At 37.4% G+C, this 17,433-nt stretch overlaps 1 protein-coding gene across 1 annotated transcript; it reads left to right on the top strand.

Annotated features, from left to right (window-relative positions):
• Positions 1-561: 561 nt before the first annotated feature.
• LOC116934971 (WSCD family member CG9164) lies at positions 562-17,433 on the top strand. The gene is made up of 5 exons (XM_045180788.1): positions 562-597; positions 666-760; positions 13,295-13,344; positions 14,485-14,962; positions 16,368-17,433. Exons 1-5 carry the CDS (start codon positions 562-564, stop codon positions 16,498-16,500), a joined length of 792 nt encoding a protein of 263 aa, XP_045036723.1. The 3' UTR covers positions 16,501-17,433.

Genomic DNA, 17,433 nt, shown 5'->3' on the forward strand with positions numbered 1-17,433 from the left:
GCAACTATTGTTGATTTGACGTAAGAAATTTCGTTATTTTCTATTTGCTAAACGTTTTTCGATAAAGCTATAAAATTTTACACAAATGTACGCACGATAAACACCTTTGACCACATATTATTTCAATTAAATTTCTTGTATACAGTTCTTTTAAATTAAGAAATGTCTACTTGCCCTCCTGACAACTTATCACACTAATCCCCTACTTCTTTTTCCTGGTAGCCAAAAGTTCTTGGGGCAATGCGTCATCGATCGTCTCTGCCGTTGGATCCGCTGATTTTGGACGATTCATTAAATTGTTTGGTGTTAACGGGGCGAAAATCATTGGGATCCATGCTGGCTGCTGTTAGGGGACGTCCATTTAATAGAGGCAATTCACATCGCGGTTTCGCGTGTCAATTGTTTCGATGTCCGCCATTTTCTCTGGTTGTTTATGTCATGTTTTGCGTTGTCTGTATTGGCTGAAAGTGTTATTTCCCAATACAAAGTGGATTTTGTGAATCAGTGTTTAATTTTTTTCAATTTTTTTTTGTCAGTTTATTGCTACGTATCTTAGTTAGTATGTATAACAATTTCTGTTTCCAGATCACATTTCTTGTATTCCCGGCGGCGTATTCTCCGTGGCTTCGTATTCCCCGTGGGCGCATTCTGCTGTTATCGTTTAGTTTGCGGAAAACAAATCTCGTCCCGCTTATGCCTTAACTTCTTTTCCTGGAAGCGGCGTTACTTGGACACGACAGCTGATCGAAGGTTTAACAGGGTGAGTCCTGAAAAGATTATGTTAAGGCAACAGAGAAATGTCGTTTATGTAAAGAAAATTTAAAAGATTGTTGTTGAAACACATTTTGTTTAATTATTGATCTTATCTACTTATGATGTTATCTACTTATGGTGTAAGTTTCAATGAAAAATAATTTTTTCTTGAATTTTAGTGATTGTTATAGTCACCCTATACCTACGGATAAAATTATAATTTTACCCTTAATCTTTTGAGGGAAACTGATGTGTTTCTAAACTTTTACACTAGTCTTTTCCGAAAAGGCTAGAACAACAGGGGGATTGAAAAATTTTATGGGAATAGCTTATTCTTTTGCCACAAATAATGCATTGAAAAATATACGATGCGATTACTACAACAAAAGTAATCGCGAAAAAACCGAGGATACATTTTCCCGTAAGGGGCCATGGAAAACTATTGTGGTAAGGTTATGATAATAATGGGTTATAATCTAGGTTATAATTTAACCTAACCTATAACCTAAAAATCTTTTCCAAACTTTGTGTTGGTAGTGTATATTTGGGATTCAAATAAGAACTTAGAAAAAATTTTATCCGGTTAAAGTGTATTTCAGCAGAGCGTTTTTAACGTCATTCTTTTATTACGATATTGTAGGTTATAGGCTAGGTTAGATTATAACCTAGATTATAACCCATTATAATCATAACCTAATCACAATACGTTTTCACAAAATTTTTTGAATTACACACTTTGAATAACTGGTGTAATGTTGTATTTTGATGTTATAGGAAAGTAAAAGAGTAATGTGAAGTTCAGAAAAAATATCGTAAATAACGCTCTACTAAAATGAACTTTTACGTTGAGATTAAAAAAAAGACTTTTCAAATTTTATATATTTTTATTCATCATTCAAGCATTTGTTTTCAAAAATTTTTTATATAAAAAAAAAATTTTTTAAAATGCCATGACATTATAGAAATATGAATTTTGAATTTTTTGATAATAGCTTTTTAAAATTAGCTTACCTTAGCGGTTTAGGAGTTAAAATGAATTTTTTTCGTAAAATACATAGCTGACATTAAAAATGGTTTTTTTTCTTGACATCTAAAAAACTTATAACACAGCAACTAAAAAACTTTCTAGAATGAAGAATCCTTATTTTTACAAACCGAATTTTTTTAAAGGACATTCCATTCATTTGGTGAAAGAGAAAATTTATATTTACATATTTCCCGTGTTGTGATTCACCCCACGCTCCCCTATCTTATTCAAAATTTATGAAAAAAACTAAATAACGAACAAGTCGAGAAAGATTTGCAAGTAAAACATAACTATCCCAACAGAATATCCAAAATAGTTGTTTTCAGTAGTCAGTACATTTGCCAACATTGGTATTGAAACTCTGGAAACAATTATAGTTTTTAACCTTGAAGACACAACCTGAAAAAAAAATAAATCGATTTTGGAAAAACATTTTTATATAAATACGGTAAAATAAAGTCCGGTAGCCTACTAGAAGCCAATTTTTATTACTATTATGCGTATGGAAGGGTGGGGGCATGGGACCGCGATTCGCATTTTTGTTCCTTCTAAAAAGGAAAATGACAAATTTGATCCAAAAAGTTATTTGTCTTGTAGCTGACTTAGTAAAAAACAAATTTTTTTCGTTACAAATAGAAAAAAAAATTTTAACTGGAAAACATTTAAGTCCAGGCCACGGAGCAAGTTTTCCGTGTTTTTTCGTACTTTTTAGCAATTTCTGGAAAAAACTTAATAGGAAACCTTTTGTGATCATTAGAAAGACAATTTGAGCGGAACCTGTTGCATGGTTTTATCGTTGAAAAGTGGCTCGAAAAATTCAAAACCACTGTTAAAAAGGATACCACTTATTTGGGGTTTTCAACCCCGAAAAATGTGAGAATGTACGAAATTTTGACTTTTTTCGAAAATTTCGGGGTTTTAACTACTATTCACATTTTTTCAAATGTAATGCAAAATTTTTGGGCTATAGCCTGGAAATTTCGGGGTTTTAATACAAAGAAAAAGATATTTTCGAAGAAACGACGCCTGTATATTAGGGGAGACCGGGGCTACTTGGCTCACTTTTTTGTTAGATGCGTCTCAAGCCTTTACTTTTCATCAAAATGAGACAAACTTATATTCATAATATTAATTAATATCTTATCTATAAAATGTCTTAAGACAAGAAATACAATAAATAATGCGATCATGATGAAAAAAAATGTTTTATTGGGACACCTTAAATGGGCAACTTACCCCGTCTCCGGGGCAGGTTGCCCATACTAACGGGGCAAAATGCTCCAAGTAATTTCGCATGACCATTGATAGCAGATTCCAGTGCACTGTATCTATCCAACACTGCTGGAAGAATAGTCAGCGCCACACTCAATGCCGATTTCGTCTTTATTTTTAATACTAAATGCCTTAGACATTTTATGGTTTTCTTTTTTGCCAACTTAATGGCCATTCCAATAAGGTCGGGAGATGCTGAAGCATTGTTTGTTTTTCGAATATAATTCCTAAATCCTCATTGCTTATGTTAAAGAAGAAACAAAACGAAAAATTCTGTTTCATCACACTGAAACAACTTGAGCCAACTATCCCCTTTAAAAAAGAGCCAACTTACCCCTATAGGGGGTTGGTCCACTATTTATTATTTATAAAATGTTTGCGAACAGTCACAAAAATTTTTATGTAAGCCAATTAAAGCTGAATGAATGATAAATTCATCCGTTTAAAGCTTTTAAGTTTAAATCACTTACCTACGCCAAGAAAAAGAAAAGCACGGAGGAAAAAAAAGTTGGTCGGCAGTTGTCAAAAACGTTTTTCGTATGCTGTTCGTTTTTTTTGCACAGTAGAAAAACTGAAACAACGTCAGACCATCTAATTGTCGATTTTGAAACTATTGGCTATTTTGAAAACAGCAGGCTATTTTGAAAACAGCAAGTCTTAAAGAAATCTTTTTCCGATCCCGTTTTGCCCTTCTACAGTTGTCCTGAAATAGTCTTGAATGTGTTATTTAAACTTTTCTGTTATGTCCCCAGCTATTACTTCCGCGGACATTCTAAGGACATCTTTTTCAATTCTTTAACTTCAGTGGTGAAGTTGATTTCGAAGACTTAAACGAGAATGTCTGTAAGAAGTCCAAGGTCAGGCTTTCTTAGCACAACCATGGTCTTATATTGGAGGTGCCCGAACTGTCGTCTGCTATTTCCGCGGACAAATTTTGGGGCACTCGCTAGGGGCGCTGACTACCTGGATCAGTCATAACATTCCCTCCAAAACGTTGTCAACAATGGGGAAAGTAGTCGCTTGGGACTGTTTTCCGCACTGTTTTCTTCTGGATAAAAAAAAAAAATTACTACAAAAATAAGGAAACTTGAATCAATTCCTCTTTGTGTTACACACCTTAATATACATTAATACACATTAAATGACCATCTTAGACAGTTTGCGCAGCTTATGCTGCTCTTCTTTTAATTTCTGGCTAACCTCATTTTTTAAACGTTTCGCTTCCATATGATATCGGATTTCTATATATTCAATCATTTAAAAATGGACCATTTCTATGCGATGTTCGTCGGAAATAATGTAAATAAGAACAAAGAAAATATAACAAATTGGAAAGGGGAAGTAAAACTCGCATGCAAGTCACCGGGAGTAAATTTTGTTTTTCCTCAAGTTTTGTTCAGTTATTTGCGGACAGAAAGTGCTATGTTTACATGGAATCCCCTACCTACAGAATGATTTCGTTTTAGGATCAGTTACTCAAACTGTTTCAAATGCAATTGATCCACAAACAGAAAATCTACGTAAATCTAAAATTAATCTTTTAATCGAATTATTATATTAAATAATCTTAATTGGTTTGAATCAAGAATAAACCAGTACTAAAAATTGGTTCAAATTGATTATTCAAATCAAACTGATTCAAACCATCACTATCGGCAACAAGAACTCCTCCACTGTTAAAACGGTTTCAAATTTTTCGGGTATTTGAACCCCCAAAAAATTTTAGCCCATCGAATTTTTCGTAAGTCCTACACAGAAGCGGCTCCCTACTTATGGTTTCCTACTTAAGAGGTGCCAGGATCTCTTACATGGCTTTGGATACTTAAATTCCGCCCATACTTACACGAGATTTCCTCCTAAAAACCTGTTTCATGTAAGAATGTTGTAAGTAGTTAAGTAGGCTCAATAAAGGGTCTAGCCTACTTAAAATTCATTCGCACACTTTTTTTTCTATAGGGCAATTATATAATCTTTAGTCAAAAATTCAGCAAATGACTTCTATCATATCAAAATTTGTTGTGGTAATTAAGGTATATCCATAAATGGGGTTCAGAAATGAAAAATAAAATTCGTATACTACGGGATGCGAACATCAGACCTTTTGAAACGTAATCCGATGCTTTACCACTGAGCTACACTCGATGGAAAATAAGTTGCAAACATAGCGCCAAATACTATAAAGGCCTGTTGGGTGATAGAAAAATTTTTGGAAAATTTTTTAAAAAATGGTATCATTTGATTTTACGTGCTGAAATTCTGTAATCAAACACCACCGATTGATAAAATTTTTGAAGTTCATAGTTATAATTTGAATAAATTTATACTAATATTAATTTGATTAAATTAAATATCGTTTTCTTAGTTGAAATAGAAAAAGATAGAAAGAATAATGTTCAATTATCTACCGAAAATCATTACCTTTTTTAACAGTGCAACATTATAAACTTCCCGGTATTCCTGTGATGGAATTTGATGTGTTCAAAAAAGGTTGTTGGATTTTCAATTGACAGTTCATGAGTATAGTGTTTGATCATTAAAATTCGTCAGAGTTACAAGATACTTGCAATTTTAACGACTTTGATTTAGTCAACCTGCTTCACTGTGCAAGGTACTTAACTAAAGAACGTAAATGGTATAAAAAGTACTTAAATTTGGGAAAACGATACTTAATTTTGATACAGCTTTTAAATGTAAGTATTAAAAATGGGTAAAGTATGTTTCGCAAAACTTGAATAAAGATACTTAAATTAAAGCATACTTATTTCGAATGTTTCATACTTAAAATGCCATTTTCCATCTTATTTATAAGTGGGATGGTAAGTGTAAGTAGCATAACCACATATAAGTATTTGCAATTTACAGTAAGTGACTTGGGAAACTCGTTTTAAGTAAGAAAATTGCAAATTTAGTAGATTTTCGACCTACTTAATCAATCAGTAGGAAATTTCCTATTGAAATACTTACATTAAAGTAGGTTACCGCTGCTGTGTACGAATTATTCGTTATGGATACGAAATAATTGGGGTTTAAAATACGATTCTAAGGCAACACGTAATTTTGGGGGTTTTAACCCCGAAATTAAATTTTTGGGGTGGTACATCAAAATATCGTAAAATTAATTTCATTCAATAATTCTATTGGGCTGATGAACTTTCAACAAATTCCAGCACTGTTAAAAAGGTTTTCACCCAAAAAATTTTAAACCTTTTGAAATAATCGTAAATTTAAAATTACAAATATCATAAAATCAATTTTCATGCTACGTTTATGTTCAAACACAATATTTTAACGTGTAATATCAAGTGTTTCAAAATCTTTTAACAATTTCCGCAAAATTTTCGTATCACCCAATGCTCCTACAACGTACTTGAATAGATATTTGCTACATTAGCTGAAACTAATTTAGTGGTTCGAGTGCCGTCACCGACATATATTTATTAAAATAATAAAAACCCCCAATATTTGGTAGATTGAACCCCAAAAATGTTGTTTGTTAGACCCCTAATATTTGGTAGATTAAACCATGTGTTTATTGTTCTACATTTCGCCCCCAATTTTTCGGGGTTAAAACCCTTTTCTGGTGGAAGGATAAATTTGGCTTTTTTGTACGAAAAAAGTGTAATGATTTATAACAGTTTCCTTCTGTGAAAATAAAAATTCATAAAAATGGCTCAGGTTATGGTAAACGGGGGAGTTAAACGTATGAAAAAATGAAAAAAAATCTTTCTCGTTCAAAACACAGAAAAATTCCGTTGGGGCTAGTTGGTACCATATTTTAATTTTCTTCTCTCGTTTCTTTAATTTTTCATATTTCGACATCCGAAATGATGTAAAAGAAAGTTCAGATAACCAGCTTTCTCGTGCTATTTTTTAATTTGATGCACTCTCAATTTCTGATTTCTACTTTTTGACTACTTTTGGCTACCATTTGGTAGCGAAATGAAACATGCTACTTTTTGGTAGAAGTTGCTATCATTTTGACGGAAAACCGTCGATTTTTAAAAAGTAGGGTAAAGTAGATCCTCTACCATCTGCCTACCATTTGCAATGGTAGACTAGTCTACCATTGTCTAAAATGGAAAAAAAGAAGAGTCTTTGGTGGGGATTGAACACAGGACCACATATTACTGATAATCGCAGTCCACCGCTTCAACCATTCAGCTATTTTGATATATTGATATTTCAACATATTCCTGACTATTTCGAGGATTCAGTTAAGAACTTAAGAACTCAGAAAAAATTCTGACTGAAAATTAAAGTATGTTTACATTTAAGACATTTGAGCATGTGTTAATAATTAAATCCTACTTTTAATAATTATATATTAATTTTAAACTATAATTTCTATCTTTTTCATTTTTAATCGCTTATTTAACCCAAATATTTCAAAATAACAAAGAAAATGTTAATGTTCAATAACAAATTTAAAAAGCCAAAGTGGAAATAGTTGTATAAAAGAAAATAAAATATGACAAATTTAAAGAGAGGAAGTAAAATTTACCTGTAAGTCATCAGAAGAAAGTTTGTTTGCTTCCCAAGTTTTGTTATGTTATATTCCAACGAAAAGTGCAATATTTACTTGGGAATCGCCCCACCATTTTTGTTTTGATTTTGCGTTTTCGTCTGCTAATTCTTACTTTATGGTAGATACGCATTTGTCTACCATATGGTAAATCATCTTCCATTCCCCTACTAGCTAAAAGAAAAAAAAATTCTACCATTTCTCTACCTTTTTCGTTCTACTACGCATGGTGGCCGAAAAGTAGGAAAAAGGTAGAAACCAAAAATTGAGACTGTAAATGTTAAAGAATTAATATCGGAAGAAACGTTCAAAAAGCTAAAAAAATTTTGTCCACATGCCCCTCTAACGGGGTAAGTAGGCCCCATGTATTTCAATTGGGAATTTCAGCCAAATGTTGGTGTTAGAAACAAACTAAAATAACATTACAATAAAGGAAAAATCTATAGTTATTTCAGAGTGCTCTCTAAAAAGGGATGTCTTGAAAACGGTAGACAAAATTTGTCTAGCGCGTTTTCTTTACATATTATTCCTTCGGGCTCCCCCGATGCCGGCTAGCCGGCTGAGCTAGATTCAAGGAGACATAACTCGTGATCCCGCGTCGAAAGGTCCCGTTGTCAGAGTGGATAACGGCAGGCTTTCGATACATCGCGATGAATTTTCGCATGGAAAGCAGAAAATCTGAGGTAGAAAAGGACGGCATCAATTCGAGAAATATCGCCCGGGTAACCATGCAGGTGTACAAAACCTAACGCTTGCCTGTTCTATTTCGATAGAGTCTCACATTAAAAGGACCAAAGAGATTGATTGCAGTTCTGGTAAAGGGGGGGGATCCGAAATCCAAATGCGACTCCGGTAGGTCAGCCATTTATTGCTCTCCAGGCTTGGCTCGATTACAGCGGCTGGTCACACAAGCACGGCGGGCCTTTTTCACCGCCTCTCTTCCGCTGGTGATCCAGAAATGTTGTCTCATGTAGGCGAGCAAGAAATCTGTTCCTACGTGTTTCAGGTGTTCGTGGAAAGCAACGCTGATCTTTTCTAAGAACGGGTGTTTTCCTGTAAGAACAGGAGGGTGAAGCTGGTCGTAAGCCAGCTTCGCTCGGCCCGCTCGATCACCAAGACGCGAGCTTCCGTTGGAATCGAGTTCTGGAGCTAACGCCAGCAAACTGGAGGTGGTCTGACCCCTTCTTGAAACGCTGCAACTCTTCGACGTAGACCTCATTTTGACAACGTTTGACGATGTCGAGAAATCTTGCATCCAACCTGGTAAGAACGGCGACGTCGCCAGGTTTCACTTTGACGTCCATCCAGTCGAACACAAAATTTTGACCTGCGGCGTGACAAACCCGGCTCGTTCTAATTTCTTCCGTGCTGACCACCAATGGTAGATCTAACGGCCATTTTTCTTCCAAAAGGGCTAGAAAGTCCGGCCCAGCTGTCCAAATGGTAGGAAATGTATCCCCGTCTAGAGTAGAACGGTTGGCGGTGTCGGCTGGATTGAGAATGCCTAGGACAAATCACCATTCCTCTGATTCCGTAATAATCTGGATTTCTCTGACGCGGTTACCGATGAAAAATTGATAATTAGCGGCTGTGGTTCGAATCCAGTTTCGGACGGTGCTGCTGTCCGTCCAAAATCTCCGAACTTTAATTTTGATTGTTAAGGCAGAAGGCAGAAGTGCACCTTCTTGGTCCACATTGTCTGATCGTCACCGGCTTTAATATCCGTCCAACCTAGACCCTTCAGGCCTAGTTCTCGTAGGCGGATCTTGGCTATCACAATGAGTGGAGAAGCGGTTCCCAAAGGGTCGAAAACGCTGGCTACGTTGCTGACTAAAGCCATTCGAGTAAAATCGGGGTCGGGAAGTCTGCAACCTTAAACCCGAGTGTATCCAAATGAGTGTTCCAAACAATGCCGAGCACCTTTTCGTCTGCTACTCCAGCCAACGGATGCGTTGACGTTTTATCCATAGAAACTTCGGTTGTCATTCCTAACATGAATTCACGTGAGTTAGATATCCACCGTTGCAAGTTGAGGTCGGCGTTGGCTAATGCTGCCTTGATAGCGGTGGCTTCACTCAAGGCTTCTACAACCGATGGGGCTGAACTCAAGTAGTCGTCTACGTAAATCCGTTCTCGGACGGCGGTGGCAATATGTTCCGCTAATCTTGCATCCTGGACGATTTGGCGAACCGTGTAGATGGCGGAAAATGGTAAACAACTCGCTTCAAAGGGTAATCGGTCCATCCTACATAATGTCGGTTCGTCTTCTTCCTTGTCTCACCAGAGGAAACAGAAGTAGTTAGCGTCTTCGCTCGCTAAGCGGAACCTACTGAACATGGTTTAAATGTCGGAAGCCCATGCGATTTCTTCCTGCATAAATAACTGCCTTCATCAACGAAGACGTTAGCTTCTTGCCGATTTCACTATGCTGCCTGGATCTCCAGCCGAATCTTGCCTAAGGCCACCCGTTGTCGGTTCATCCGCACGGTGGTAGAGTGTACTCTATTCATCGAAATCCTGGTAAAGTCGTGTAGCAATGGATGGTGTGAAAACGGGCAATCTTGATGCCTGAAGACTCTCTTGGTAGTACAGTTGCATCTGGAATGTTTCGTTCCGAAACAGCTGAAACACAGGCGATGCCTCATACAGAAAGTCACACGCTCCCCAACTGCCAATGCCTTAAAGTCTTCACAGTCTGCCAATCTATGCTCCTTCCCACATTTGAAGCAGTATGCCCAGCTGGCCCTCTTGGGTAGCTCCTCCTCAGCCGGACGGAACGAGCTTTGGTGAGTTCTTGCTTGACGGAAGCGGCCATTCGAATTCGAAGTAAAATGTTGTTCAGCAGCTAAAGTGTAAGCATTTTGATGGGCGGATGCACGGTTGCAGAGCCAGGAACCAAAATCATTTATGCTTCGATGTTCGATGTTCGAGCTGTCCTCGCCTCTCCTCGTTCCATGCGAGACGATCGTGTAGACTGAGTCTCAGCAAACTCTTTCTATCAAGTCAGCTGTTGGCGTCTCGCCAATCCTACTATGCAGGTCGAAAAAGTGGGTTCTGACCTTTTCTGCGAATTGCTTGAGGGTTGCCGGATCTTGCTTTATCTCTAACTGGTTCAGGGCTTGAATATGAGTTGCCCGCATAACGTCTCGCCTACCGCATGGTTTCTTCAAACGTTTAAGAGCTTCCATGTAAGCTGGTTTCCCGCCCCACAAACCATAGATCATATCCAGGCAATTACCCCGCTGGTACCGTTTAAGCAGTGCCAACTTCTCACCGGGCGAATTCGCTTTGTTGTGCACCAGTGCACGGAATAAGTCAATCAATGAAAACCATTCAAGAGATTTCCCATTGAAAGGTCTAATTCTAATGAAACCGTCGAGCAAAACTTTCATTGACCGGCGTTCGGTGATAATGTGCCGGAACAGTACAGGTCTATCCAATCGTCGGGTGCCTCTAGACAATTAACATTCTTCGAGGTTGGACGTGCCAGTCTTTGACGTTTTGGGCCACGATCGGGTTGTAGTAGTGGGCTGAGCTAAAAGATTCTTGGTCGTCGATGCTTAATTGCTACAGATCTCTTTCTGCTTCTTCCGCCGCAATACAGGCGACATTTGCTTGAATTCGGGCTTCATTAACTCTCTGATGGGCAATTGCGAGTTCTGCTGCTATCGCTAACTCAGGTTGATCGATGACTGATGACGAGGCTAACGGTTGAATGGGTGCCCCCCGAGTACCCGAATTTCTGAAGGCGGTTCGTTTGCTCTTGATTCCAAATATTCTCGGGCTGATTCCCGAGCTTCACCTATTTGTTGAACGTAGCGTAGATGGATCGCGTCTGGTCTCTCATTCTCCGTTTGGTCGACCTCCGCGTTCAGCAGCTCTGTTTGAAGACGAGTCGCCGTGAAGGACAGCATTCTTAGGTGGTCGATCAGTCCAATCATGGCAACTCGTGATCCGTGCAAAGTAACCAGCAAACTGATTTGACGACAGGTTGTAGTTAATTACGTACGTATCGCTTTCCACTGTCTCTTCCATGTTTCGATATCGATTTCCGTCGGAATGAAGTTGCTGCCTCCAAATCTTGTGATTTCGCCGTTCACTAACGATCCTGCTGCCTCTGCCATGCTGATAGCCAGGGGCGCCTCTGTCGAAGGGCTTGTATGGGAGTTAAACCGAGAAACTGGTGCAGGAGAGCCTGCTGGTGAATTAATAGTAGAACAATTGCCAGATATCTAGCCTCGGCGGCAAAGGTGAAACTTGGAAATTCACTTTTCTACTCCGGTTCGAAGGACCAAATGTTCCCACGATTGGAACTGGTATCGTTTTCTAATGAAAATTGTGTACGGAGAATAGTAGAAAACTCGAACAGCATGCCTGTGTGGTATTTCGTGTAATGTAGACTGTCCAATGACTCGTCAATGACTAACTTAGGGAACAGACAGGAAGATAAAAGTAAGGAGGGGAACAATAACGAAGAGCGATTTGTAGTTGGCTTAGTTGCCAAATTAGGTGGGCGGTTGTCGTCGGAACAGTCTTCTTCCACCCTCCCACCTCTATGGGCCTCAGTTGAAGGATGTTGATCCGCAGATCAGGCAGGAATGGTTGAGCTCCACATGTTTGCCAAGGAAGGGTTTTCAGTTCAGGAGAGAATTTTCACTGAAATTTGTTTTTTCACGAGCTTTGGATTGTTGCAGCTCTCTAAATTAAATCTTCTTCGTTATTTTTATAAAATTTTCCCAGAAACTTAGAAAGATTTCGTGGAAGGAATAGAAGATCTTAAAAGGAAAAAGAAATCTGAGTATATAGAGAGGGCGAACTGGGCAAGACGTTGCATGCCTGCCCACTACCGGAAATTCTTTGCTTTAAAACAGCTATAATACACAAGGTCAACAAATACAGTTATTGTGGAAAATTTACGGACAATCACAGACAAGCACCATGACGTCACCAGGTTTGGCTTACTAGTGCAGGGGAGATTTTCAGTTGAGTGGCCGTAACTAGAGTAGGCTAGGATCAAAACAAACTGGTGTTTTCAAATTAAAATTTTTTCAATCAGGCAAACTTTATCTAGCTACTTCTTCCATCTTGTGGCGGAAATTGCAAGGTTTTGGCTAAATTTAGGGTAATTACCTGGGTAATTGGGAAAAACAGGGGTAATTGGAGCTATCTGGGTTTTGAAACCAGTTGTGTGAGTTTCCCACCCTGAAATAAATATAGAATTTTCCTTTAATGTAATGTTATTCTAGTTTGTTTATAACATCAACATTTGACTGAAATTCCCATTTGAAGTACATGGGGCTTACTTACCCCACAACCATTGCCAACTTATCCCGTTAGAGGGGCATGAAGACAATTTTTTTTAGGTTTTTGAACGTTTCTTTCAATATGAATTCTTTAACATAGATCAAATTAAAAAATAGCAAGAGTTAGCTGGTTATCTTAACTTTCTTTTACATCTTTTCGGATGTCAAAATATGAAAAACTAAAGAAACGAGAGAAGAAAAAAAAATTACCCCCACCCTCCCCTACGAAAAGTAAGTAGGCCTTTTTTTTTCATTTATAGGGGGCTGCTAACCCCGGAAAAATTTTATCTTTTTTAACAGTATGATCAAATTATTAACATTTTTTTTCTTTTTGATTAGACTTTTTTTGTCGCTGCATGACATTTTAAAATTAATTTTCAGAAGTTGGATTAGTAATGAAGATCTGATAATTTTAAGGATATTCACCGGAACGGTTTACGGGTCTGAGGAGCCAGGGATCATCGATGGTATTACTCTGTTATTACCTACAAGTAGCGCTCGGCCCCGCGTCAATCGCAGAGCTTTTTAGTCGATCCGGAACGGGGATATTATTTTTGGGTGCGGTGATTTCGGTGCTCGGTGCGGTGATTCGGGGCTCGGTGCCATCCCCGATTATCAATGAAAGGCCATCCCCGATTTCAATCCCCGATTAGACCCTTATGACACCGCTATCTACCATCCCTATTTCATTTCAAGTTTTTTTTTTCGTTCTGAAGAATTTAGTTTTCCCTTTTTCTAACAGTACTATGACCATTTACCAATTACCTAAAACATCAGTAATTAAAAAAAATTTATTACATATCTATATATACAGTCATACGTGGAAGTTTCTTTAGCAGGCAAATGGGTCTATATCCCTCTATTTCTTTTTGATGGAGGGGATAGTTTGGTGCCTACCGTACCCCTTTATGCTATTCATATTTCTCTTTCTTTGCATCCGCGAAAAAGGTGCAACATTAAAAGTAGGAAAATTGACTGAAACGTAGAAGAAGAGAAGAATGGAAAGAAAACGAGGGTATGGTAGTCATCATAGTATCCCTTCCGTCCAAACAAAATGAAAGGATATAGACCCCTTTGCCTGCTAAAGAAACTTGCACGTATGACTGTATATATTTATTATATCCTACGTTATTACCATTTTTTTAATTTATATTATTCAAGTAGTTTATTTATGTAAATTTTAAGGATATAATTAAATACTGCAAAGTATATATTATTCTCGTAAATAATTATAGGGGGGGCCATTTCAAAATAGTTATCTAAATTGGCAGTTGCCTTGCGGCAAACAAGAACAAAATGTGACCCTAGTCACACGTGATTCTCGTTTCCTATCAGAAGGCAAGGTCAATGATAGCACCTCCCTATGTCAGCCATAGGGAGGTGCTCTTATCATTGACCTTGCCTTCTGATAGGAAACGAGAATCACCTAGTGGTGCTATCGGTGCAGCACTGGTTCTAGCACCGTACCGCACTGGAAAAAAATCACCGCACCGAACGTTCCTGATTCATTTTTATCGGTGAGGGTTTGCCGTCTCCCCGATTGGAATGTGATCGGGGTCGAGCCCTACCTATAAAAGCCTATTACTAATTAGGATGTTTGAATGAAGGGAATTATTATGGGAACAATGTAGAACCAAACTGCGGATGCCTTATTCTGATTAAGGACCACGAGTACCCAGAATTCTATCCTCTTCTAGGGGATGTTGGACCGTACCAGCATAGAGGAATTCTAATTCTTCGAAATCCCTTTGACGCTCTTTTCACCTTTGCGCATTATCTATGGAGTGGCAACAATCAGATAGGAACCGTCTCATTAGAAAATTTCAGCAGCCTTAAATGGGATCATTACATCAAGTTTGTAGCATTTGAATGGGCGGAGCATGCCGTTCGCTGGATCCAACACATAGAAAATGGGACGGTCGTTTTTTACGAACGCCTTCTGCAAGACACCGAGAGAGAATTGAAAGGATTGTTACATGCCATTAATTTTATTGATCCAGATCATCCACCTTTCGATCCGGAACGGATGCGTTGTACTCTGCTACACAAAAATCGATTGGATCGCAAACGTAAACAGAAACCAACGTAAGCCTTTTTTGCACATACAGTACCTACCAGAAGTCTTTGGAAGCCTGAGAGAACCTTATGGAAAAACGCCGTTTTTGCGGTTCTCTCAGTGCTACAATTATCACCCAAATGATACTATTTTTTGTGGGTACGTTCTCATAAATAGTGAGAACGCCCCTAATTTTTTCCAGAATTTTATTTTAATGGAAAGGGTGGGTACAAATTCGATGAAAAAGTCTTTAGAAAGTCGAGAGGACCTTATGCAAATGACGTCACTTTGGCATTTGTTTTTTACAAACAGTTAGTGCTACGAAGACGCAAAAGGGCTTAAATTAAAGAGCTACGTTAGTTCTACCTGTAGCCCAATTTTCAGATTTTTTTCGTTTTATTCAACGATTTTAGAGTAGGTTAAAAAACGAAATGATGGAAATTCCTTTTTTTGCGGCATCAACCAGAGTTGCCGAATTCTTAGAATTTTTTTTCCCTACAGTTTTACCAGAGTAAAAGAATACTATATATATAATAGAACACTATATATATACAGTCATGCGTGCAAGTTTCTTTAGCAGGCAAATGGGTCTATATCCTTTCATTTTGTTTGGACGGAAGGGATACTATGGTGCCTACCATACCCTCGTTTTCTTTCCATTCTTCTCTTCCTCTACGTTTCAGTCAATTTTCCTACTTTTAATGTTGCACCTTTTTCGAGGGTTGCAAAGAAAGAGAAATAGGAATAGCATTAAGGGGTATGGAAGGCACCAAACTATCCCCTCCATCAAAAAGAAATAGAAGGATATAGACCCATTTGCCTGTAAAGAAACTTCCACGCATGACTGTATATATCAGAGTAATAGAATACTATGTATAATATATATAGTATACTATTACTCGTGTAAAACGGGTAGGAAAAAAAACAAGGGTTTCTAAGAATTCGGCAACTCTGGTTGATGCCGCAAAAAAGGGATTGCAATAATTTCGTTTTTTAACCACCTATAAAATCGTTGGATAAAAAGAGAAAAATTTTAAAATTAGGATACAGGTAGAGCTAACGTAGCTCTTTTTAAAAAGCAAGGGGCTTTTTAAAAAGAGCTGCGTCTTCCTAGCCCTAGCTATTTGCTAAAAAAAAAAGAGCCAAAGCGACGTCATTTGCATAAGGTCCTCTCGGCTTTCTAAAGACTTTTTCATCGAATTTTTACCCATCCTTCCCATTAAAATAAAATTCTGGAAAAAATTAGGGACGTTCTTACTATTTATGAGAACGTACACAAAAAAAAAACCATTTAGGTGAAAATTGTAGCACTGAGAGAACCGCAAAAACGGCGTTTTTGCATAAGGTTCTCTCAGGCTTCCAAAGACTTCTGGTAGGTACTGTAATTGTGTTTTTTTTTTGCCTTTTGCTTCATCAACTTTGTTTCTGCTGAAGAGTCCTACTTACTGAGGAGAATCACTCGCGAATAATGTATTCAATACTAAGAGTACAGGAAAGTCTGCAGAAGAAAGGCTGGCCGTTACTTCCTCTTCATCTATACCAAATACCTAAATACATTGGATCGTAGAATGCAAAGGACAACATTTTATTTGCTTAATATTCATCCATCAGAACATCATTTTACTTGCCGTGGACTCACAAGCCTTTTCAGGTGGAATGACAAAGTCTTCACACAGTCTACAGTCTCAAAAGATTTCCGGTTTCTGCAGCAAAGACATCCCTCACAGAATATTGATTCCAAACTGAAATGAAAGTTAAAGCCTATAACTTAGTTTGATCCCATTTAAAATATAATAAATCCATATTAAAAGATAATGTGAAAATTTGACTTCGTCTGATTAATGTAGATTAATGCGTGTATACTCTCCATTTCTGGTTTCTATCTTTTTCCTACTTTTGGGGGTTTCGCATCTACATACGTGGTAGAAAAAGAAGGTAGAGGTTAAGGTAGAAAATTTCACAGAATTTTAGCTAGTAGATATATGGGAGATGCTCTACCATTTGGTAGATCGTTGTGTGTCGGTCAAAGTTTAATTTAGAAGAACATTTTTACGACAATTTTTCTTAAAACTGGGTTGTTATTTTAGTTTTCAGTGAGATTAAAATACAAAATTGGATTCACTGATAAAAAAGTAACTTAGTTTTTGAAGGTTATAACGTTATAGGGAAGAGTGGGGCTAGTTGGCAGAAGAATAAGTAGAAAAATCTTAATTTAGAAGAATTGTATCCAAGAAATTTTATTGAAATAATTTATGATAAAAGGTGTTTATCGTGCGCACATTTGTGTAAAATTTCATAGCTTTATCGCAAATAGTTAAGTAAATAGAAAATAACGAATTTTTTGAGTTAAATCCACAATAGTTGTGTGCTTAGTATTTATCAATCATATCTTTACTTGGTATGCATATAATTTAAAAAAAATCGAATGTTATAGAAAATGGTGTCCTCTATTAAACTGTAATAATGGATCTGTTATAATCAATTATAAATGAGTAATGAA

This window comes from Daphnia magna, unplaced genomic scaffold (genome assembly GCF_020631705.1).
Source record: "Daphnia magna isolate NIES unplaced genomic scaffold, ASM2063170v1.1 Dm_contigs021, whole genome shotgun sequence".
NCBI classification, from domain to species: Eukaryota; Metazoa; Arthropoda; class Branchiopoda; order Diplostraca; family Daphniidae; genus Daphnia; species Daphnia magna.